At 36.1% G+C, this 26,619-nt stretch overlaps 1 protein-coding gene and 1 pseudogene across 1 annotated transcript in view; both read left to right on the top strand.

The window, feature by feature from the left end:
• The window catches only part of LOC107155059, a 50,007-nt pseudogene extending 48,989 nt beyond the window's left edge, over positions 1 to 1,018 (top strand).
• Positions 1,019 to 1,194: 176 nt separating this feature from the next.
• Positions 1,195 to 26,619, top strand: part of Brdt (bromodomain testis associated) — a 64,392-nt gene continuing 38,967 nt past the window's right edge. Inside the window, exons 1-4 of the mRNA XM_015500837.2 lie at positions 1,195 to 1,298; positions 16,791 to 17,027; positions 18,143 to 18,280; positions 20,742 to 20,856. Coding sequence (XP_015356323.1) covers positions 16,839 to 17,027; positions 18,143 to 18,280; positions 20,742 to 20,856 — 442 coding nt within the window. The 5' untranslated portion in view covers positions 1,195 to 1,298; positions 16,791 to 16,838. The remainder of the gene's footprint in view (positions 1,299 to 16,790; positions 17,028 to 18,142; positions 18,281 to 20,741; positions 20,857 to 26,619) is intronic.

The raw sequence follows: 26,619 nt of genomic DNA, 5'->3' as shown, positions 1-26,619 counted from the left end.
TTAAACAAAAAATCCAACAGTGTTTTCGTTTTGTTTTGTTTCACCAGATGTTTTTGCCCTCCCTTTTTCCCATCCATTCAGGAAAGAGTTTTAAGAATTCAAAAATAAGATGGGTGTGGTGGCACACACCTGTAATCCCAGCAGTTCGGAGGCTGAGACAGGAAGATCACAAGTTCAAAGCTAGCTTCAGCAACAGCAAAGCCCTAAGCAACAAAAAAGGACTGGGGATGTGGCTCAGTGGTGGAGAGCCTCTGAATTAAAAAAAAAAAAAAAAGAAAAAAAAGAATTTGGAAATAGCCAGGCATGGTCAGGCCTGTAGTCTTAGCTATTCAGGAGGTAGAGATAGGAGGATGGCAAGTTCATGGCCAGCTTGAGCAACTCAGTGAGGCCATGTCTCAAGTAAAAAATACAAAAAGATCTAGGGATGTAGGCTCAGTGGTAGAGCACCCCTGGTTTCGATCCTCAGTACTAAAAGAAAGAAAGAAATGAAAGAAACAGTGTTTGCATTTGGGTCCAAAAGGCAGCTACCGTGCTAAATGTTACTATGATATAATGTTAATGTCAGTACTTTTTAAGTATTTTAAAGTATCTTTGCACAGCTGTTGTAAAACAAACTTCCTGCCATTCTAAACCTAAAGAGATCATTTTGTCTGTAGCCTCAGCTGCTACCTAGTATTTATTATGCACTACATGCAACAGACATCCGTGCAGGGGGCAGAGAAAAATGAAAACGACAGAACTTCCACAACCCAAAATTCATGAACCCCCTAAATTTAACAGGGTAAGGCTAAAGGAAAGAATGAAAAAAAAAAAAAAAAAAACTGGTTTTCCCAGAGCACTCTGCAGGGTATGAGGATGACACCAAGCCACACTGCCTACCCTCTAGCTAGGCCTCACTTGCTCAGCTGAGGACTCGCAACTCGGCTTCCAGGCTAGGCGTGGTCACGTGATGGGCTCGGGCCAATCAGCAGGCGGTCCACCGGGGCCTCCTATAAAGGCGCCAGTCGCAGCCAGCTAGCGGCCGCCATTAGGAGGAGAGCTGGCGGCGACCGACGGTGGAGGACGAGGAACAGTTGTCCTGCACTGCTTCATCTTGTGCAAACTGAAAGGCACAATCAGATAAGGTCTTTTTCATAAGAGGTAATACACCTTCTACCGGTGACCCCTCCCTGGGACGCCCTGAAGCGTGAACTTGGGTGGGAACAACCGTTGTTTTTTTCCGCTTCCCCTCCCCCATTAACATTGGGCTAGAGGCCGGGCAGTTGGGGAGGCCATCCCAGTGCATGCCTGCAGCCTAGGTGAGCTGCAAGTTGCTTTTCTTTGGCCTAACTACAAGCTACTGGCCTAAGTGGAATGTTTTCCCCCCTCATCTTTTGCTTCCCAAATGCATGACTTTTCTGCAAAGGAGAGTCTGGAAAGTAGGAGGTTGGGGCAGAGATCCAGCGTGCAACCGCCTCCTTCCATCTTGGAAAAAAAAAAAAAAAACACTCATCACCTTTGCAGTTAATCTCTTAAATCTTGGATTGGTAGAGGGGGAGGGCAGAGGAAAGTATAGAGCTTTAATTTTAGCTGTCATCTTTGTTGTGTTCTGTGTGTGGACATTTAGAGCAGGGATATATTGATCCTTGATTCATTTGTTCATTCAACTAACTTTATTAAACTCTTGAAACATGCTAAATTCTCTGTTGGGTGTTGCCAAATTGGAGATCGACTTGACCTCAAGACACTAGCCTGAGCTCAGAATTGATAGAAGTATGTACAGAGTGCTTTGAGACCTGTGTGAAGAACTGGGGCTGGTGGAAAGGAATGAGGAGATAACTAAGTTGGGTCTTGAGAGACAGAAGTTAGGCTAAAGGATAATGAGGGAAGCTCTGATAGAGAAATGTTTCGAAGATACAAATATATACCAAGAACAGGGCAGGATAGGCCAGAAATACAGCTCAGTGATAGAATACTTACCTCAAACACATTAAGCCTTGGGTTTAATCCCAACAACACACACACACACACACAAAAAAAAAGGTTGGGACAGTGAAGAACTGCAGATTTTTAAGTGACTGGAACAGTGTTAGATTGGTGGAGTAGCAAGAGATTAGTTGTGTGATATGGGCAAGGGAACACATAAAAGGTTTTCTACATCATGAAGGATACTGAATTGAAGAGTTTTGTCTTAAGCAAGTTGCTAAACAAAAATCAGAACATCACTTTCGAATTACTTCTTGTGGGAAGTGACAAGTGATTGAACAAAAGCTTTGGTTTGGGGGATAGAGAATAGGAACACATTAAATATCCAAAATATATATATTTATATTTGTACAGTTATTGATACCTTGGAGTGCTTTAGTTGTCATAACAGAAGTTTGAAAATGGAGAAAAAAAGGGAAAAGAATCCTGGGGGTCATTAATGGGTTAGCAGTAGATGTGACTGTAAAGATTAATTTTCTCTGGAAGCCCACTCTGACCTTCCTTTTTATAACCTTAGCATCCTGTTCTTACCTCCATCATAGCACTAATTGTTTATTGCATTATAACTGCCTATTATAAGTCTCTGTAAAGAGACTGTAACCCTGATTTCTAGCACAGGGCTTTGGCACCATTGTGGGTGCTTTATAAATATTTTTAAAATGAACAAACAATTTGAAAATGGTATCCTGGAAACCAGAAGAAAGTTTTAGAGAGTCATAATAATAGTCTAGTGATAGATACTGCAAAAGGTCAAGAAAGATAAGATTCAGAAAGGAAATCCATTGGACTCAATATGGTAAGTGATGAACTAGTATAAAGGGAGTTTTAGAGGAGTGCTGTGGGGACACTGTGAAAAGTAAAGACGATGTAGTTTGAGGGGGATGCTCTGCTATGAGATTCAGAAGAGAAGATTGAGGCTACAAGGACATAACAAGATTAGGGAAGAATCAGGATTGGTTAGGGTCCTGATTACTCAAAGACAATGATGTCCTGCAAACTCCAGTCATTGCTTTTCCCATTGGTACTAGTCATTGAACCCACGGCTTCACATTTGCTAGGCAGCTGCTCTACCACTGAGCTACATCAAACCTTTTTAATTTTTTTGAGACAGAGTCTTCTTAAATTGCCCAGGCTGGCCATGAATTTAGTGGTCCTCTTATGTACCACCTCACCCAGTCAATTTTCCTGTACTTAAGGGAAGAATTTTTAAGGAGATTTGAGAAAGTTTATACAGAGGGAAACTAGTATAGACATGTTGATGATAAGGATCAGGGACCTTCAGAAGGGGATGTTATCTTAGACTCTGAGGACTCAGAATTCTTCAAACTGAATGAAAGGGGTAAGGGGAGGATCTAATGAGGAGAGTTCATGATTGTGAAGAGTATACATTTTGTACTAATTACCTCTGTTTGACCTTAACTGAAGGCTGATCTAAGTTTTTGTTTCTTTGCCTTTTACAATACTGGGGATTAAACCCAAAGGCACTTTACCACTAGGCTGCATCCCCAGCCTGCTCAGTAATCCAGACTGACTTCAAATTTATGATCCTTCTGCCTCAGGCTCTTTAGTAGATGGGATTAAGCCTGACCTAATTTCAAAGAAACTTCTCCCTTGAATTGGAGACTGCCCCACCCTGTGCCAGGGATTGAAGGCAGAGTCTGTCACTGGAGACTTGGCTTGTTTGAGGATGCAGGATTTGGAGTCAGAATCAGAGGTCATTTATGGCCAGGTGTGTTGGTGCAAACCTGTAATCCCAGTCAGTGTCTCTGGAGGTTGGCATGGGAGGATCAGAAATTTAGACCCTGTCTCAAAATTTTGAAAAAGGATGGGTTCTATGATTAGTACCACATAGGGCAGATTAATTGCTTTTGACCTTTCAGAGTCCTAGAGCTTATCTGAGTTCCAGAATCCAAGTTCTTTAGATCTAGGCTTCCCTTACACATGTAAGATCTTTAAAATTTTACCAAAAGTGCCATCCAGCAGAAAAACATACCCTGCTATTTAGTGAAATAGAGATTATTTTTAAAGCAAGAAGTTCAGCTATACTTACTTAAAATTGAGCCTTCCAGGCTTAAGATATGGTGTGATTTTGTTGTTTAATATGCTCAATTCCTTGAGACTTCGGTATGCATATAGTTTAACATAATTTTGCAGGGCAGGGTGTACTGGGGATTCATCCCAGGGGTATTTTATCAATGAGCTACATCCCTGGCCCTTTTTAATTGTTTATTTTGAGACCCAGTCTCACTAAATCACTAAGGCTGACTTTCCAATGGTTCAGGAAGCTGAAGCAGGAGGATTGAAAATTCAAGGTCAGACTCAGCATTTTAGTGAGGCCCTAAGCAACTTAGTGAGGCTATATCTCAAAAGTAAAAAGGGCTGGGGATGTGGCTCAGTGGTTAAGCACCATTAGGTTCAATTCCTAGCACCAAAACAAACAAAAACAAAAAAACTGACTGTGATAGTGGGTCCCTGAGTCCCCACTGCTTGGGAAACTGAGGCAGGACTACTTGAAATCAAAAGTTCACATCCAATCTGGACAATGTAGTAAGGTTCTATCTCTTTATATTTTTAAAAATATAATTTGTGTTTTTGATACTGGAGATTGAACTCAGGGGCGCTTTACTCTGAGTTACATCCCCAGCCCTTTTCAATTTTATTTTTTTTGAGACAGGGTCTTGCTAAATTGTATGTTTCTTATAACATTGTAGAAACATTTTTTTAAGATTATGAATGCATTTTAGAGAATATTTGGTCTGTACAATTTGTCAGAAATGACTGAAATATTCATAGTTTCTTTAAAGACTCTCTTAAAAGTTTAAAATTTTTAATTTTGTGCATTGTATGTAGAAATACAAACTTAAATAACCTCTAGAGAACAGTTAAACATTCTGGCAAAATTTTAAAGCATTGGCCCAGAAATTGTTAATAGGATTATATTCACTAAGTGTTTGTATATATGCAGTGATGTATTTACAAAGATATTTACTGCAACATTGTGTATAATATAATAAAGGATTGAAAATAATGGTGTCAGGCACCGTGGTATGCCTGTAATTCCAGCAACTCCCGAGGCTGAAGCTGGAAGTTAAAAGTTCAAGGCCAGCCTCAGCTACTTATAGAGGCCCTAAGCAACTTAGTGAGAACCTATCTCAATAAAAAACAAAGCAGGTCAGAGGTGTAGCACAGAGGAAGAGTGCCCCTGGGTTTAATCTCCAGTACCAAAAAAAGAAAGGCCATGTCTGAATCTGAATGATGATATGCTATGCAGCCCAATAAAAAGAAATGGATAGTAATATATGTGTTACCCTGGGATATTTTCTAAGATGAATTCAGAGCAAAAAACAGAACATTTCTTAAAGGGTTCATAAGAAATACATGATAGGACATTTGGTTGGCTGAGGGCAAGGATGGAAAAGTATAAAACTTCTGTATACTATTTTCATTCAGATTTTTATACCGTATGAATGGGGCTGGGGCATGGCTCAGTGGCAGAGTGATTGCCTACCACACGTGAGGCACTCCTTTCCATCCTTAGTGCTGCATAACAAATAAAATAAAGGCATTCTGTCTGTCTAGAACTACAAGAAAAAGGTTAGCTAAAAAAAAATAATTAAACTTTTTTTTGTATTGTTTTGGCTTTTTTAAAAGACATCCTTAAATAATGTATTGTCTTTAAAAATTTCTCCAGAATTCACAAGGTTAATAAGTTATTGAGTAGGCAAAAGGGATATAATTTTTGAGGTGGCTTGTTTATGGAATCGTAAAGTGATTTGACAAGGTGATGCTACACTATCATGTAATTATATTCAACAATGTAAACCAAAACTTTGTATAATTATTTATGGTACATTGTCTTTGGGAAATTGTAACTGGTGGTTACTACATAACATTCAGTTTTTATGAGCATTAGGTTTCATCTGCCTATGACATCTTTCTTTTTAGAAATATATCCATGGGTTGGAGATGAAGCTCGGTGCTGGAGTGCCTGCTTAGCATGTGCAAGGCCCTGGGTTCAACCCTGAGCACTGCAAAACAAAATAAAACGTGCGGCACTAAGGATCGATCTCAGTGCCTCATGCATGCTAGGCAAGTGCTCTACCACTGAGCTACAACTCCAACCCATGCATTTGACTTTAAAACAAGTAAAAACTGCTGGGCATGGTGACATGCCTATTATCCCAGCAGCTCAGGAAACTGAAGCGGGAGCATTGCAAGTTCGAAGCAAGCCTCAGCAACTTAGTGAGGTCCTGAGCAACTTATCAATACCCTGTCTCAAATAACAAATAAAAAGGGCTAGGGATGTGGCTCAGTGGTTAAGCACTCTTGGGCTTAATCCTTAGTACTTAAATAAATAAATAAATAAATAAATAAGAAAAAAATCTATTTTTTAAAAAAAGTAAAAACTGGTTGCAAAATTTTATGTAAGTAATGAAGCATATGGTAGGAAAGGGTATGTGTTTATGTGTAAATACACTAACTTTTAGAGGAGTTTATGTTTACAACAAAATTAAACAGAAGGAATTCCCATCTACTTTCCGCTTCCAAACACATTATCAACATTCTGAACAAGAGTGGTACATTTGTTAAAAATCAATGAAGCTACATTAAACACATCATTATCTCACAAATTCCATAGTTTATATTAGGCTTCACTTGTGATGGTGTACATTCTCTGAATTTGACAAATTTATCCTTTATAGTATCATACAGAATAGCTTCACTGTCCAAAATATACTCTGATCTGCCTATTGATTCCTTCTTTCTGAAACTCCTAGCAGCTACTGATCTTTCTACTGTCTCCGTAGTTTTTTACTTTTTCCAGAATGTCATGTAGTTTGTAGCCTGTTAATGTTGACTTATTTAGTATGAGTTAGTTTCTTACATGTCTTTTCATGGCTTGATAGTTCATTCTTTTTTAGCACTGAATAATATTCCATTGCATGCATGTACTTGCTTACCCATTCTCTCACTGAAGGTCATCTTGGTTGCTTCCAGAGTTTGATAATCATAAATAAAGTTGCTGTAAACATCCATGTGTGTGTAGGTTTTATGTGGGAAGGTATTTAAGGGAAAAACTTAAGGTACTGAGTAGAGCATGTCTGTATGCAGAGATAACAGAAATTAATTCCATATAAATAAAATGTAAAAAAAGGAGAACATAAAACAATGTGTATTATATAATCTCATATCTTAAAATATTTAATCGATAAAGATTATATATATACACACACAGGTGCTGTGCAATGTGATTTTTTTTTTTTTTTTTTTTTTTTTGGTTCTAAGGATTGAACCCAGGGATACTCTACCAGAGTATATTCTGTTGATCACTTTGGGTAGTGTGGACATTTTAACAATATTAGTTCATCCCATTCATAGACATAGGATGTCTTTTTATTTATTTGTGTCTTCAGTTTTTTTTCATCAGTATTTTATAGATTTCAGCATATAGACCTTTCACCTCATTGGTTTATTCCTAAATATTTTACTTTTTCAGTGCTAAGGATCAAATCAATACCTCACACATGCTAGGCAAATGCTATATCTGAGCTATACCACCCAGCCGTAATATTTAAATCGTTTGTTGAACTACTTTTGCATGTTGTTTTTTTTTTTTTTTGTATCCTGTACCTTTTTTATTTTATTAGTTCTAATATTTTTTTGGTAGTCTCTTTAGAGTTTATACACACACATACACACATGTGTGTGATGCATACCTGTAATCCCAGTGATTTGGAAGGCTGAGGCAGGATTGCAAGTTTGAGGCCAACCTCAGCAATTTAGTGAGACACTGTCTCAAAATTTTAAAAAGTAATAATTATTATTTTAAAAAAAGGTCTGGGGGCTGAGGTTGTGGCTCAGCGGTAGAGCGATTGCCTAGCCCGTGCAAGGTCTTGGGTTCAATCCTCAGCACCACATAAAAATGAATAAATAAAACAAATTATGTCCAACTACAACTAAAAAATAAATTTGAAAAAAAAAGTCTGGGGATGTGGATCAATAGTTAAGCACCCCTGGGTTTAATCCTAAGTATTCCAAATAAGTAAATAAATAACATATTAGAGCATATCCTCTGCAGAGATAATTTAATATCTTTTTATTAATTTGGATGCATTTTATAATTAATATTTATCTAATTAGTCTAGGACTTCTGTTACTACATTGAGTGAAAGTGTCAGTGTATTTTATAATCTTAAAGTAGAGGGAAGCCTTTAAGAAACAATAAAAATAAACACAATAGCGATAAAGGAACAATTAATGAAATTCTAGAAAAAAATAAAGAAGACCCTTATGGTCTAAAAGAGGTGATATATTTACAAAATGCAAGAAAATAGAACTGCCCATAATTGGAACTTAAGAGAGCTGGGCTTTGTGGTGCACACCTGTAGTCCTTGCTGCTTGGGAGGCTGAGGTAGAAAGATTGCTTGAGCCCAGGAATTGAAGGCCAGCCTGGGAAACAAAGTGAGACATCCCATCTCCACACACTTACACACACAAAAGAAACTTAAAGGGAATTAGTTTTTGTTTTGCTTGGTTTTTGCAGTGCTGGAGTCAGATTCAGGGCTTTGTGCATGCTAAGCAGGTGCTCTACCACTGAGCTACATCCCCAGTCCAAGCAAGTTAATTTTCAAAGGTATTCTATTACAACCTAAGAGGTTATATCCTCTGCAAATGGGTGTGGTAGGGTTGAGGGCTTAAGGAGTGGAAAAGACAGTTTATAATTGATAGCCTTATTTATTTTTGCAGGCAATTTCCTTAACACCAGGGAGAATGTAAATTAGAAATAAAGCATTCTTGATTTCTTTTCCTACTTGTCCCTACAATAAGTGGAGCCTAAATAAATAATGCACATAAAATTAATCTGAATATTTTAATTCAGCATATATAGGCTCTGTCCTGGGCATTAAATAGATCAATATATAAATAAGGTTTTTGCTTACACAGAGCTTATATTTTGAGGCATTAGGGGAGAGAGAGTGAGAACACAAACAGTAAACAAGTAGGCAAAAGTAAACATGGTATGGGTTGGTTTTTATCCAAAATGCTTGGTACCAGAAGTTTAAGATATCAGATTTTGGAGTATTTGCATATACATAATGACATACCTTGGGGAGGGGACCTAGGTCTACACATGAAATTCATTTGTGTTTCACATGTAATTCATCTACATGAAGGTAATTTTATAAAATATTTTTAGTGAATCTGTTTTTGTTTTTCTTTTTTTTTTTCCCCCCCCCCCTCCCCCCCAGTATTTGGTATTGAACCCAGGGACACTTTACCAATGAACTACATCCCCTTCCCTTTTTATTTTCAGTTTGAGACAGGGTCTCTAAGTTGCTTAGAGCCTCACTAAATTGCAGAGGATGACTTTGAACTTGGGATCATCCTACTTACTTCAACCTCCTGAGTTGCTGGGATTACAGGTGTACACTACCATGCCAGCTGTATCTGCATTTTAATTGCAATCTTTCACCATGAAGTTGTCGTTTGTGGAATTTTTCATTTATCACATCATGTTGGTGTTCAAAAGACTTCAGATTTTGAAGCAGTTTGGATTTCAGGCTTTTGAATTAGTGAAGTTCAATCTATAGTGGTGAAAGCAGAGTACAGTAATAGAGAATTGATGGTTTGGACGTGGGGAAGATGCCTGTTTCAAATGTGATTCTAACTAAATAGATCTGGCAGAAAAGGGATACAGGGAGGCTGGGGCTGTGGCTCAGTGATAGAGAACTTTCCTAGCACGAGTGAGGCACTGGGTTCGATTCTTAGCACTGCATATAAGAAACTGCCAAAAAATTTTTCTTTTTCTTTTTTCTTGGGCTGGGGATGTGGCTCAAGCGGTAGCGTGCTCGCCTGGCATGCGTGCGGCCCAGGTTCGATCCTCAGCACCACATACAGACAAAGATGTTGTGTCCGCCGAAAAATAAATATTAAAAAGAATTCTCTTTTTCTTTTTTCTTTCTTTCTTTCTTTTTTTTTTTTTTTCAGTGCTAGGGATTGAATCTGGGACCTTGTGCATGCATAGCAAGCACTCTACCAACTGAACTATATCCCTAGCCTCTCAGCACTGCATATAAATAAATGAATAAAATAAAAGTCCATCAACATCTTAAAAAATATTTTTTAAAAAAGAGGAAATCAGGAAGACTGCAAAAGTCCAGACGATGGAGCATTTCAAAGAACTGAAAAAAGGAGTATGGCTGGGAGCCTGGCATGGTGGTGTATGCCTTTAATCTCAGGGATTATGGAGGGTGAGGCAAGAGCACTGCAAATTCAAGGCCAGCCTGGGAAACTTGAGCAATTTCCTCTCAAATATAAAAAGAGTTCAGGATGTGGCTCAGTGGTAGAGAACTCTTGCTTAGCATATGCTAGGTCCTTTGCTCAATCTGCAGCTCTGAGTTTTTTTTTTTTTTTTTTTTTTAAAGATACTTCTGGAGCAAAGTAATTGAGTCAGGAGAGTGAAAGAAGAGGTTAAAGAAACAGTGGACCAGGGGCTGGGGATGTGGCTCAAGCGGTAGCGCGCTCGCCTGGCATGCGTGCGGCCCGGGTTCGATCCTCAGCACCACATACAAACAAAGATGTTGTGTCCGCCGAAAAACTAAAAAAAAAAAAAAAAAAAAAAAAAAAAAAAAAAAAAAGAAACAGTGGACCAGACCGTGGAGGGCTCAGACTAGTTTAGAGGCTATGGCATTAGTTCTTGTGAGAGATGATGATTACTAGGTCTAGGGTTGTATTGGTGAAAGTAGTCAAAATTTGAGATTTATTCTGGAGGACAAGCTAAAGGATTTGCTAATAGATTGGGGTGGGTCAGGGGAGGCTAAGGGAAAGAAGGAAGTAAGAAAGATAGCTAGGTTTTTGATTTAAGCAATTTGTTAAATGATAGTGCCGTTATTTGGTAAAAGGAAAGGTTTGGGGAAGAGGAAATTGAGGGATGGAAGGGGCTAAAATCAAGACCAATTGATGATCTCTTCTGTTGTCTCTTGCCTGGACTAGTTCTGAAGCCCCTTACTGGCCTTCCTGTTCGACTTCTGTTTTCTTTAGCCTTGTCTTTGCCTGCATTTAGAAAATAAAATTTAAATTCTTGTCATTATTAAGAACCCTATATAACCTGGTCACCATTTTTTGTTTGCTTGTTTATTTTTCCTTTCATTCCCATTTTCTGTCCTCTGATGACCTCCATTCTTTTTTTAATTAATTAATTTATTTGTTTTAGTTGTTGAAGGATCTTTATTTTTTATTTATATATGGTGCTGAGAATCAAACCCAGTGCCTCATGACATTGAAGGCAAGCGCTCTACCACTGAGCCACAACCCCAGCCCCTGACCTCCATTCTTGATTTAAGAATATCAAGCCACTTCCCATCTTGTAGGTCAGATGTCATCTCAGAGGCTTTCCCTGATTGTACCCACAACTCATGATACCTTGCTTTCTTCGTAGTAGTTAGTACTTGCTAAAATTACTGTCTTTTTTTTTTCTGTTTAGTCAACCTCCTTTAGAACATACACCCTATTAAGGCAGGGACTTTTTCTGTCTTGCTTACCACAGTATCATGATTTGAACAGGGTTTTTATGCATGATCTGACGATGTTTCTTTTTTTTTTTCTTCATCTCTTTTTTTTTCTTCACCTATTTCTTAACCATCATTTTGTGCATGATAACATAGGTAATGTGACTAATTTCTCCAATTTAAGAAATTTTCATTACTTTTGTCTCAATGTATATAAAATATTTTTGTCACCTTTTTTTCTTTGTAGATATACGTGACAATAGAGTGTATTTTGACATACATACATCGGGTATAATGTATTCTAATTAGGATCCCATTCTTGCAGTTGTACATGATGCGAAGTTTCACTGGTCATGTATTCATATATGACCATAGGAAAGTTATATCCAATTCATTCTACTGTCTTTCTTTTCCCCATCCTCCCACCCTTCCCTTCATTCCTCTTTGTCTAATTCAGTGAACTTCTGTTCATCCCTCCCCACCCTCCTTATTGTGTTTTAACATCTGCATATCAGAGACAACATTTGGCCTTTGGTTTTTGGGGACTGGCTTATTTCACTTAGCATATAGTCTTCAGATCTAGCCATTTACCAGCAAATGCCATAATTCCATTATTCTTTATGGTTGAGTAATATACTTCATTGTGTATATATGCCACATTTACTTTATCCATTCATCTGTTGAAAAGCACCTAGGTTGGTTCCATAGCTCAGCTATTGTGAATTGCTATAAACATTGATGTGGCTGTGTCCCTGTGGTATGCTGATTTTAAGTCCTTTGGACACACACACACACACACACACACACACACCTAGGAGTGGGATAACTAGGTAAAATGGTGGTTCCATTCCCAGTTTTCTGAGGAATCTTCATACTGCTTTTCAGAGTGGTTGCACCAATTTGCAGTCCTACCAGCAATGTGTGTAAATACCTTTTTCCCCACAGCCTCACCAACATTTATTGTTACTTGATAATTGCTGTTCTGACGGGAATGAGATGGAATCAGTGTGGTTTTAATTTGCATTTCTCTAATTGCTAGAGATGTTGCACATTTTTTCATATATTTGTTTTTCATTTGTATTTCTTCAAATTTCTTCTTTTTTCCCATTTATTTTTTATTAAATTATTTATTCTAATTTGTTATACATGATGGCAGAATGTAATTCATTTCATACACATATAGAGCACAATTTTTCAAGTCACTGATTGTACACAAAGTCTTTTCACACCATTCATGTCTTCATACATGTACTAGGGTATTGATGTCTAATTCATTCCACTATCATTCCTCCCCTTTTGTCCCCTTCTTTCCCCTCACTCCCCTTTGCCCTATCTAAAGTTCCTCCATTCTTCCCATGCCATGCTCCCCCAACATTGCCAATATGAGTCAGCATACTCATATCAAAGAAAACATTCGGCCTTTGGTTTTTTGAGATTGGCTTGCTTCACTTAGCATTATATTCTCCAACTTCATCCATTTACCTGAAAATTCCATGATTTTATTCTCTTTTAATGCTGAGTAATGTTCCATTGTGTGTGTGTGTGTAACACACACACATATATATATATACCAAAATTTCCCTATCCAGTCATCTACTGAAGGGGCATCGAGGTTGATTCCATAATTTAGCTATTGTAAATTGTGCTGCTATAAACATTGATAAGGCTGCCCCTTTGCCCGTCTATTGGTTGGATTATTTGTTTTGTTTTGGTGTTCTTTGAGTTTTTATATATCGTACAGATTAATGCTCTATCTGAGGTGCAGGTGGCAAAGATTTTTTATCATTCTGTAGGTGCTGTCTTCACACTCTTGATTTTTTCCTCGACTGTGAAGAATCTTTTTAGTTTGGTACTATCCCATTTTATTGATTCTTGATTTTACTTCTTGTACTTTAGGAGTCTTGTAGAGGAAGTCTGTTCGTAAGCTGACATGATGTAAAGTTGGGTCTACATTTTCTTCTATTAGGTGTAAGTTCTCTGGTCTAATGCCTAGGTCTTTGATCCACTTTGAGTTTTATTCAGGGTGAGAGATAGGGGTTCAGTTTCATTCTGCTACATATGGATTTCCAGTTTTCCCAGCCCCATTTATTGAAGAGGCTCTCTTTCCTCCAAAGTATATTTATGGCACCTTTGTCTAGTATGAGATAACTGTATTTATGTAGGTTTGTCTCTGTGTCTTCTCTTTTGTACCATTGGTCTTCATGTCTGTTTTGGTGCCAATACCAAGCTGTTTTTGTTACTGTAGCTCTGAAGTATAGTTTAATGTCTGGTATTATGATGCCTTCTGTTTCACTTTTCTCAGTAAAGGTTGCTTTGGCTATTCTAGGCCTCTTATTTTTCAAAATGAATTTCATTACTGTTTTCTATTTCTATGAAGAATGTCATTGGAATTTTAATTGAATTAAATCTGTATAGCACTTTTGGTAGTATGGCCATTTTGACAATATTAATTCTGCCTGTCCAAGAACATGGGGGATCTTTCCATTTTCTAAGACCTTCTTCAGTTTCTCTCTTTAGTGTTCTGTAGTTTTTATTGTATAGGTCTTTCACCTCTTTTGTTAGATTGATTGCCAAGTATTTTTTTTTTTTTGAGGCTATTGTGAATGGGATAGTTTTCCTCATTTCTCTTTCAGCTGATGATGATCAGTGTATAGAAACACAATTGATTTATGAGTGTTAATTTTATATCCTGCTACTTTGCTGAATTCATTTATGAGTTCTAGAGGTTTTCTGGTGAAGTTTTTTTGGATCTTCTAACTGTAGAATTATGTTATCAGCAGATAGGGATAATTTGAGCTCTTCTTTTTCTATTCATATCCCTTTAATTTCTTTTTCCTAGTTGCTCTGGCTAGAGTTTCTGTTTTTGTTGTCTTTATTGAGGTTACAATTAAGTAGTCTTTTCTTCTATTATAATTAAGCAGGATTGCTATGTATGGTAATTTTTATGTGAAACAATAGATTCCATATTCATTTGGTATCAATCAATGTAAATTAATTAGAAAAAATTGTCTTATTATTTTCTCCTCAGATTAATGATGGCACTCAAGTATGAAATTTCTTTTAAAGGATTGTGCCTCCAAATATTTTTGGTGAGGTCTGCTGTTGTCTGCATTCATCATTTTATGCACTGCCACATACAAAGAACTAGTGTTAGACTGGGTTGGGTGGTGCACACCTGTAAGTAATCTCAGTGATTCAGGAGGCTGAGGCAGGAGGATCACAAGTTCAAAGCCAGCCTTACCAACTTAACAAGAATGTGTCTCAAAAAATAAAAATAAATAAATAAATAAATAAAAAGGGCTGGGGATATGGCCCAGTAGTTACACATCCCTGGGTTCAATCTCCAGTACAAAAAAAAAAAGTAATATGTATTTTGAAATAGCACAAAAATATTTTAAAATCCATAACTTAAAAACAAACTTGTGACTAGCTTAATGTCTCCAGATATAGAGGGTCTAAAAATATTATTAACACTTCAATATTTGACCTCTTGCCGGGAAAAAAATTCTCAGTCTTTTGTAAAAGGGAGAAAATTTTTTCCATACATTTTTACTCTTTAAAAATTACTTATACTGTTATAATTATGAATTTATTTGTAATTTTACATAAAATACTTATTTTCTATTTTTATTTACTAAAAAATATTTGTGCATAAAATGTGAAATATTAAAATGAGAAAAATAAAAGTATTATATAATTTTAAAAATAAAATAATATACTAAAATGGTGTATTGTAAGTTGCTACTATGAAAAATGAGATGGGGTTCCTCAAAATGTTAGAAATACAGTGTTGCAGGTATAGCTCAGTCATAGAGTGTTTGCCTGGCATGCTTGGGGCCGTGGTTAAGAGCACACAGCCAAACACAAAGGTTAAAAAAAAAAATTAGAAAAACAATTGCCATGTGATCTAGCAATTTCAATTTTGCACTTTTGAGTATATATCCAAGAAAATGAAAGGCAAGGTAATGAAACATTTGTATATCCATGTTCATAGCAGCATTGTACACAATGCCAAAAGTTAGTGTGACATTGATTTATGAATGGATAAGCAAAATGAGATCTATATACGCATAGTGTAATATTATTCAGCCTTAAAAAGAAGAAACTTCTGACACATACTACAACATGGATGAATCTCTTACAGAAAAGTCAAATACTGTATTTCCCCCCCATAAAATACCTAGAGTAGTCAAACTCATAGAAACAGGAGAATGGTGATGTTGCCAGGGGCTGGGGAGAGGCAAGAATGAGAGGTTGTTGTATAATTGGTTAGAATTTCATTTTTCCAAAATGAAAAAATTCTTGAGATTGGTTCCACCAAAATGTGAATATATTTGAACTGTACACTTAAAATGGTTACAAGGGAATTTTTGTAATGGATTTTATCATAAAGAAAAAAAGAAAGCTCCACAAGTGATTAATATGCAACAAGATTCAGAACTCAACATTGATTTAATGTAAACAGATATATACTGGCAGAATTTTAAAGCTGTTTTCTAAAAAGAGACCATTTGATAACCATACTTTTTATTTTACATATTTACTAGAGATATTTTGTGTACATTGTTAGGACCTTTGCTCTTTTATCCATAAAGTAATAATGCTATCCAGGAATACTATATTAGATACTATCTTTCTGAAATACTTAGGAAATTTAGATAAAATATTTAAATAAAAATTTAGTATTATATTTTCATGTGCAATCAGAATAAAAGCATAGCATTTGAATATTTGGCATTTTAATTTAATGAATTTAATTAATTTTCATTTTTAATTTAATTATTGCTTGGTGCTGAGAATTGAACACAGGGCCTGTACTTGCCAAGTACATGTTCTACCATTGAGCTACACTCCTGTGCTTTTTTTTTTTTAATCGCTTCATTTAAGTAGCCAGAAAAAAGGAAAAAAAAATTAGACAGAAAAAATCTTTTCCTTTTCTCTTTTCATTGAATTAACAATCATAGGATACCTATGTAGTAGTGGTATCTTTAACATTCCCTGTTGTTTCTTTTTACTAGGGATTTATAGAGTTTTCCTGCTAAGACCTCAATTTGTGGTTTTGAAAGGCAAAAAGAAATTCTGTGAAATGTTGAAATAATTTAAACCATCTAAGACTAAGGCATACATAATGGAACAACTTGTACTATTTGTATAGAAAAAGGTTAGTATTTGTTTAAAAATTCATCATTTGAACTTTTTTTCTGTTTTATGATGTATTTTAAAATATGTTACCTCTATCTTTTGAATAAATCTTCATATCCTATAAAAACACATTTTTAAAGTGCTTCTAAGGTACTCAGTTTTTGTCTTTTTCAGGACATGTACTTGTAAACATTAGAATATCAGGATTTGAACTAGTTAAAAATGTCTCTGCCAAGTCGACAAACAGCTATAGTTAACCCTCCTCCACCAGAGTATATAAATACTAAGAAAAACGGGCGATTAACAAATCAGCTGCAGTATCTACAGAAAGTTGTCCTAAAGGCCTTATGGAAGCACAGTTTCTCTTGGCCTTTTCAGCAGCCTGTGGATGCCGTGAAATTGAAGTTGCCTGTAAGTATATTTATAATTATGTTAATTTAAATAAAGAAAAATCCTTAAAATTTCTGTAAGACATAACTACTCTTTAATACTATAAAATATATTTAATAAACACTAAAGACTATCTCAATGAGTATTTTTTCCCAAAGAATTCACTTTTCTGGACATTGACATTCTTAACTGTTGGTGGTAAATTATAGTACATGTTTTCTTGTTAGAGCATATGTCACTGGCTTTTTTTTCTGTCTTTTTTTAGTACTTGTTGAACACAGGGGTACTTTACCACTGAGCCACATCCCCATTCCTTTTTATTTGGGGAAGATCTTTGAGGAAAGGTCTCACTAAGATGCTGATGCTGGCCTCTTGAGACCTTCTTGCCTCAGCCTCCTTAGTTGGTATTATAGCCATGCACCACCATACCCAGGTGTTCCTTGCCTTTTTTTTTTTTTTGGTGCCAGGGATTGAACTCAGGGGGCACTTGGCCACTGAGCCACATCCCCAGTCCTATTTTGTATTTTATTTAGAGACAGGGTCTCAGAGAGTTGCTTTGTGCTTTGCTATTGATGAGGCTGGCTTTGAACTCGTGATCCTCCTGTCTCAACCTCTGACGATACTGGGATTACAGGCATGTACCACCACGCCCAGCTGTCCCTTGCCTTTTTGATGCAGTGTACTCATGAATGTCACCTTCTTCATGAGTACTTCTTTGGATCATGCACAATTTGACTTTAGGTTTGTCAGAAACTTTTAGTCATCTGATAATAGAAAGTTGAGTAATTATAAATTGAATAACTGGGATTTTATTCTGGATCTGTCAGATTCCATAAATACTAGTTAATTTTTTACTTTTTTTTTAGCATCATGCCTTTGTATTTTTCAGGGACAATTTTCTTAATTTTTATCTTCATTAATCTTTACTGGCTTTTTCTTTGCTCTTAAAAAATGATGTGACAATCAGCTTTATTTTAAATTACTAAAGATTCTGGCTTCCAGATTTTTAAAACTTTCAGCTTTTTAAAGGTAATTGCTCTATCTAGTTACAATATATAGTTTCATGAAATTTCTTTGTATCATTTGTTATAGTGGGCTTATTCTTGCTAATACTTAGAATTGCTTCAAAATCATAGGACTATTATACCATTATTAAAAGACCAATGGATTTAAATACAATTAAGAAGCGGTTGGAGAATAAATATTATGTGAAGGCTTCAGAATGTATAGAAGACTTCAATATGATGTTCTCGAATTGTTATTTATATAACAAGGTATGTAGACCTTATAATTATACTGCTGATGCTTTGGTATTATGTATAGGAAAGTGTGTAAACAAGTGTGCTGATTTCAGATTTCATGTCTTTATTAGGGACATTTTTCATATTTTTAAGAATGATTTCACTGAATTTTATAATTTTCACACATCAACATTTGTTCAGTCAATTTTACTTGAATAGCTGGAATAGTTGTTTGTTTGTTTGTTTGTTAATGAAATACCAATGATAACTGGTTTCTGGTAAGGTATTTTAAATTATGTTCTACTGCATTCCTGCTATTTTATTTATAAAACTGGTGCTTGCCAGGTGCAGTGGCACACACCTGTAATCCCAGTGACTTAGGAGGTTGAAATAGGAGTTTTACAAGTTCAAGGCCAGCCTCAGTATCTTAGTGAGATGCCCAGTAACTTAGCAAGACCCTGTCTCAAAATTTAAAAAATGAAAATTAAAAAAAAGGACTGGGGATAGCTCAATGATAAAGCACTCCTGGGTTTGATACCAAGTTCCAAAGAAAAGAAAAGAAAAAGGGGAAGGGAAAGGAGAAATTTTTCACAGTATAGATCACTGGCCATCCATTACCTAAGAAGATAAACAAATTGCATACCCAACTCCCCAGTAGTTCAAGGGACTGAACCCAGGGCATTGTACATGCTTGGAAAGTGCTCTACCACTGAGCAATACCCCCAGCTACAAAATGCATACTTCTAAACTTCCTGACAAGTTGATTTGAAGATCAGACACCTTCTTTGTTGTAGTCTACTAGCAGTACTTGAAATCATGTTAATGTATTAGCCTGTATCATGATGTATGTGAACATTTTGAACTAAATCTTTTAAAAAAAAATATTTATTTGTTTAGTTTTACGTGGACATAACATCTTTATTTTTATGTGATGCTGAGGATCAAACCTAGTGCCTCATGCATGATAGGCAAGCACTCTTCCACTGAGCCACAATCCCAGCCCCTTGAACTTAATCTTCACATTTGTTTTTATCTATAAAATTGGATTTTTATATTTGATTCTGCCTCCATGTAGTATTCTTGTTTCCCAGATTATTGTGTGCTTATCAGTTACATGGTATCTATATATTTTTATGGTATCTATATATATATTTAAAACTTCTATCTAATTTAAAAAGGAGAAACCTACCTATTTGGTATTTAGTTTATACAAAATCACCAGTGATATTAAAACATAATAGAATTTTTTGTTTCCCAAGGTAACTGTCAACAAACACTACCTTACGTGTAAATATCTGAAGCAATTAACTTGTAAATTTTTAAAAAATCAGTTCCGATGGTTATGAGTATCATTATCAATTATTTTGTCTTTATTTATTTATTTGGTATTGGATTAACCCAGAGATGCTTTACCAGTGAGCCATATCCCCAGTCCTATTTATTTATTTATTTGAGTCAGGTTCTCAGTTAGTTGTTGACGCTGACCTCAAACTTAAAATCCTCTTACCTTAGGCTCTGCAGTCTCTGGGATTACAGGCATGTCCTACCACACCTGGCTAATTTCGTCTTAATTTAACAGCAATTCTAGATGCTTATTTTACATTTAACATTTATTTATTTATTTACTTACTTATTTGGTACTGGGGATTGAACCCAGGGGCACTGAATCACTGAGATACATCCCCAGCCTCTTTTGTTTTTGTGTTTTGAGAAAGTGCCTCACTAAGTTGCTTAGGGCCTTGCTAATATGCTGAGGCTGGCTTTGAATTTGTGACCCCCCTGCTTCAGCCTTATATTTAACATTTTAAAATAAAGTTGAACCAGGTGCAATGATGTATGCCCAGCTACTCCAGATTGCAAGTTTAAGGCCAGCCTGCCTGAAGAACTTAGTGAGAACCTGTCTCAAAAATAAAATAAAATAAGGGCTGGAGATGTAATTCGTGGTAAAGCATCCCTGAGTTAAAATAAATAAGTTATAGTTTTCCTGAACTACCTAACTTAGAAATACATGTTCTGTTTCAGGGTGTTTCTTTATAAATTTTTTTTCCTCAGTGAAGTAAACCAAGTGAAGACTTCTAAGAAAATAGTTAAGATTTTTAAATTGAGTCAACACTACAATGTCACTTTGTTTAGTTAATTAAAAATTTAATCACTTCAAGTCAAACCTTGGAATATTTTGCTTGACAATGAACAAGTTTATTTTATCCTCTTTGAAGTATAGAAATTCTAATTTCTATTATCTTTTTGTATTAAGAGAATTAGTTGAGTTGTAATTCTTTGGTGTTGGGGCATTCTGATCCTTTTTAGAAGTTGAAGGTTTAGGATGCTAGAATTTTAAATATGAATTGCTTCACTATTTTCTAAATTTTATTTACAAGAGATAAATATTGTCTAGGAGAACTGTATGGCTACCCTCTATAAAGTAGACTGATTCAAGAAATTTGGTACAATCATCATATTACTATACTTATTAAATATTTATTATATTTCCTAGCCTGGAGATGACATTGTTCTTATGGCACAAGCTCTAGAGAAACTGTTTTTACAAAAATTATCTCAGATGCCACAAGAAGAGCAAGTTGTGGGTGGTAAGGAAAGAATAAAGAAAGGTAAGCCAGGAAAGGTAAATTGTTTATGTTGTCTATCTACCTTTAATTCCTCTGTATATGTGTCTGTGTGTAATGGAACTAAACATAAAATCATTCAGAGGAGACAGACATCCAGATGTCATATTACATTCTGCTTTATTGGGATGTAGTAATCAATTCAGTCTATTAAACCTTAATCTCAAAGATGATTATGTACTAGTAGGGAAGATTGCATTGATTATGGGCTTAAAACCAGGTTTCCTGTTATATAGTTACATTCATCTAATAGGAACTCAATAAGTTATAGCTGCCATTATTACTATTTTCAGTGGATCTTGTTTCTATGTCCTGTACTGATGAGAAGACCAAAATTGCAAAAAAAAAAAAAAAAAAAAGTCCCTTATCTAAGAATGAATTGTAACTGTTAAATCTCAGATTTTTTTTCTAACTACTGCCCAGCCCCAGTACAGAAGATTGAACCCAGTATGATTACAGTTTGCTTCTCTATCACCGAGCTGTATCCCCAGCCCTTTTATTTATTTACTTTTTAAATTTTGAGACATGATGTCACTAAGTTGCTGAAGCTGGCTTCAAATTTGCAATCCTTATACTTCAGCCTGTCCCAGTGGTTGATGGTTGATTGTAGCTACTTGTTTCTGATGCTCAGAGACCTGCTAGGAGCTTAAGTTTCCTTCAGCCTAAAGTTTTTTGACTCTTTTTTTTTTTTGTTGTTAATATATATTTGAATGTTTGTCATACATAAGGCACATATTGTGAGGTTACAAAGAAGTATGACCTCTTTAACTCTCAAGCTAAATTTATATTTTAGAAATAAAACTTATAAAATAATAATGTAATGCATTATGATAAATGTCAGCTGAAATTACATGTAGTATGTGCTGTGTTGCAAAAGAATGATATATAGATTTGTACTAAAAAAGTTGAGGAAGGTTTTAGAACTTGAGTTGGCATTGAAGGACAGTAGGGATTTGGCTTTAGACTGGAAGTCTGAGTTTACAAGTAACTTCTTGTAGAAGCCTTCTACTGCCAGATCCCCTCAGGAATAGAAAAAACAGCTATATGTGATAGTTCAACTAGCCTAAAATAATTTGGATACATATTAATAATTTATGGCAAAGAAAATTAGGTATATTAAATTTAATTAATGTTAATTTGTTGATCAAATATTTGAAAACGTGTTTTATGCCAGAACACTGCTTGGGAACGAAACAAAAACTGTGCCATCTTGGGGTTCATGGTGTAATAGGAAAAGAGAAACTGATAGTTTCAGTAGAGGCCTCATTGAGAAGTTAAGATTTGAAAGAACATTTCAGGCAGAGGGATCAGCTGGAAGAAGGCCTATAACAAGATGTATCTCCTCCATCACCCTGGACCAGTGTCTTTGTTTATGATCACAGATTTTGCTTTCTTCCTTGCCTTCTCAATATTTTCATTCCCTTGGTAATTCCTTTTCCTTCCTGCAGCATTAATCTCTCTTTGTCTGTGGGGTTAATCTCATTACTCTGTATAATTGCTGTACTATCTCATTTTTAAAATCTTCCTTTACCAGTATGCTTCTTCACTTTCTTTAGTATAGGTTCAACCTTTACTATACTACCAAAAATATTCTTGTAAGTCAGGGATACTTAGTCTTCATGTTGCAAAATCTGTGTAACATTTTCTGTTCTCATTTTCCTTGAACTCTATCAGTATTGTTTTAGAAGGAAGGCTATTGTCTTTTTTCAGTGTCTTTCTTTATTTCTTGTATACACTAATCATGTGGGATAATTTTTCATTCTGTAGTTCTCTTGGCCTTATTCTATTCAACCTTTAAATATTGTGCTTTTGAAATTTTGTTGTTGTTAAAATACTGGAAATAGAACCCAGGGGTGCTCTACTCCTGAGCTACATGCCCAGCCCTTAAATTATTGTTATTATTTTAAGACAAAGTCTTGCTAATTTCTCAGGCTAGCCTCAAACTATCCTCCTGCCTTAGCCTCTTGAGTAGCTAAAATTATGGATGTGCACCTCCATGCTCAGCTCCTGACAGCTTTTTTTTTTAAAGATGTAAATATTCTTTTTCTAAATTTGCATAGTCATCTTCTCTAAGCAAAAAAAAACCAAAATCATTTTTTTCTTGTTGGGTGCGGGGCGGGGGGGCGGGGCAGGGATTGAACTCAGGCACTTGACCACTGAGCCACATCCCCAGCCCTATTTTGTATTTTATTTAGAGATAGGGTCTCACTGAGTTGCTTAGTGCCTTGCTTTTGCTGAGGCTGGCTTTGAACTCATGATCCTTCTGTCTCAGCCCCCGCCCCCTGAGCTGCTGGGATTACAGGAGTGTGCCACCACACCCAACTAAAAACCATTACCTTTAAGCCACCCACCTTCTCCACTTGGATGTCTTATATACATCTGACTCAAAACATGTTTGCAGTGCGTCAATAATCTTCCCAAGACATAAAATGGCACCAATGTATGCACAGATATGTTCAGTTGATCATAATTCCTTTTTTTCTTTCTTTCTTTCTGTCTCACACATTGTGTTCATGAGTCAGTCATTTGGATTCAAACTCCAAATTGTTCCCCCTGCCCTTTTTTTTTTTTGTGGTGGTATTGGTGGTGGTAGTGGTGTTGCTGCTTCTGCTGGGGATCACACCTATGGTCTCATGTGTTACTGGCAAGTCCTGTACCACTGATCTACATCCTCAGTCCCCCAAATTTCCCTTGTCACTGCCTAATCCAGGCTACCATTTTCTTACTTTCAGTTATCTTGATTATCATGCTGTTCTTACATAATAGCAAAATAATCTTGTAAAAATGAGCTGAAATATGCATTTACCTGCTTAAAATTTGTCTTTGGCTACCCATTAGAAGAATGAAATATAAATCTCATACTCTGACTTTTATGATCTGGTTCTTACCCAACTCTTCATTCTTATCCTGTTATATTCCACTCTCTTGCTGCTGTGTTGGAAACTTAGTCCTCAATGGAACAGTGTTGAGAGATGAGACCTTTGGGAGGTGTTTGGGGAAGAGCCCTCCTGAACGCATCAATCTATTCACAAATTAATGGATTATTATAGGAGTAGCATTGTTTTAAAGGCAAGCTCTGTGGCATGCTTGCTTCATCTTGCCACATGATGCCCTCTGCCATCTTAGGATACAACACCAGACCCTCCCCAGATGTCAAACTAGTGCCATCCTCTTCCCCAGCCTCTAGAACTATGCATCATAAATAAACCTCTATTCTTTATAAATTTTCCAGTTTATAGTATTAGATTATAATAACAAAAAATGCACCATGACAGATTTCCTATGTTGATTGTTTTTGTATACTGTTTTTGGTTTGGTTTGTTTTGTTTGGTAGTCCTATGAATGAAACCCAGGGTCTTGTGTAGGCTAGGCAAACTCTACCACTGAGCTACATCTGCAGCCCTTTCTATTTTGTTTTGAGACAAGGTCTTGCTAAGTTGCCCAGTCTCAAATTTGGCAGTCCTGCTTCAGCCACTTGAGTAACTGGGATTGTAAGCATATACCACCAAGCCCACAATTAAGTGACATCTTAATTGTGACCTTTAGAGAGGCCTCTCTTGGTCTGGGGATATAATTCAGTGGTAGAGCACTTGTGTACCATATGTAAGGCCCTGGGTTTGATCCCCAGAACTGGAAAAAAAATGTAAAGAGGCCTCTCTTGGTTACCCTTTATATAGTAGATCTCTGCCTTAATGTGATCAGCATCATATTTTTTTCCTTCCTAATACTTTGCATGTCTTATAATCAGTTTGGTGACTTATTTTTGTCTGTTTCTTTTCTTTCAAGCTGAGGATTACACCCAGTGCCTCACACATGCTTTGTCATTGAGCTACACCCCGTATTCCTTATTGTGCCCCAGGACCTAAAGTAGTACCCAGCACACAATCAATAGGCATGCAATATGTATATATTATGTTCTTGTATACTGAGTACTATACTTAGGCATAAGTGATATTGCAGTAACCAAAATAAAGTCCCCAATAGATGAATGGATTTTTTTAAAAGTTGATATATAAGATCGGGGAATATTACTCAGCCTTAAAGAAGAATGAAATTATGGCATTTGCCAGTAAAGGAATGGAGCTAGAGAATATCATGCTAAGCAAAATAAGCCAATCCTAAGAAAACAAAAGCTGAATGTTTTCTCTGATATGTGAATGCTAATTCACAATAAGGGGGGTGGCTAGGGAAGAATAGAGTTACTTCAGGTTAGAGGAAAGTGAAGGGAGGGGAGGGGGTATAGGGGTAAGGAGGATAGTAGAATGAAACAGACATCATATGTAACTATATGACTGGTGGGATTTTACATCATGTGTAACCAGAAGAATGAGAAATTATACTCCAGTATATGTGATGTATCAAAGTGTATTCTACTGTCATGTGTAACTAATTAAATTATAAAAATTTTTAAAAAGATGACTATAAGGTTTTTGGCTTGAACAATTAGTAGAATGGAGTTACCTTGATGAACTTTTGAAATAATCAAAAATACAGTGATTGAAAAGTCTCAAATTATAGCATTCTTCAGGAACATAGTAAGATAGAACATGCACAATTGTCCTTTGTAAGAATTGTCTAAAGGATGTTTTGTTCTGTTCTATTTTGTTTCTTTCTTTCTTTTTCTTTTTCTTTTTTTTTTTTAACAGCGATTGAACTTAGGGCGCTTAACCACTGAGCAATATCCAAGTTTTTAAAATTTCTTATTTTGAGACAGGTTCTCTCAAACTTGCTTAGAGCCTCACTAAGTTTCGGAGGCTGGCCTTGAACTTGCAATCCTCCTGCTTCAGCCTTCTAAGTTGCTGGGAACAGGCATGTGCCACCACATCTGGCCTAAGGGATATATTAATAGGAGAATCATCTTTCTTCTTTCCTTCTTTTTTTTCCTTATTTATACAGTACTGGGGATTGAAACCAGGATATTCTACCACAGTTTTCTTTTTTTTTTTCCAAAGCAGGCTTGTGCTGAGCTGCTCAAGCTAGCCTTAAACTTATGATTCTGAGCCTCAGCCTCAAGAGTAACAGGGAATACAGGTGTGCACCATCTTACCTGACTCTATTCATATATCTTTGTCTGAAATAATTTTAAAATATGTGGATATTTATGCAGAACATTCTGAAGACCTCACATAGTACTATATAGTTTTTTTCCAGGGTGTCTGAAAGTTTTGCTCGTGTTCACAGCTACCTGAAACTATTCACAGAGATATATAAAATTGACAAACCTATCATTAATAATAGGAGTGGGGGGGGGCGCTTAGGGATTTAACCCAGGGTTGCTGTACTGCTGAGCTATATCCCATCCCTTTTTATTTTTTGTTTAGAGAAAGGGTCTTGCTAAATAGTGAAGACTGGCCTTGAACTTGCCATCCTTCTGCCTCAGTTTCTTGAGTGCTGGGATTATAGGCTTGTGCTACCATGCCCAGTTTATTAACAGGTTTTGTAGTCTCCAATGTTATGTATAAATTGTTGCAGATAATAATCTTGAAACACACAATGAATGCCATAATCCTGAATGTTGAGCCCCCAAAATATAAGAATTCTGAAAATTACAGTCCTGAATGGTTGAAATCCTGAAAGCTAAAATTCCCCAAATTGAAATTCCCATGAAAAAATAAGTGGGTAGCAAGCTGAATTCTGGTAAAAGGATTGAACATGTAGAAGTGATGAAATGACAGTGATGAAACTTCAATTTAAAAATGAATTCATTCAAATGGATAAGGAAAATGTGATATATATATATATATATAT

The sequence above is a fragment of the Marmota marmota genome, unplaced genomic scaffold (assembly GCF_001458135.2).
Source record: "Marmota marmota marmota unplaced genomic scaffold, marMar, whole genome shotgun sequence".
Taxonomy (NCBI): domain Eukaryota; kingdom Metazoa; phylum Chordata; class Mammalia; order Rodentia; family Sciuridae; genus Marmota; species Marmota marmota.
Note: the sequence above shows the minus strand (reverse complement) of the source record. Positions and strands in the feature narration are given on the sequence as shown.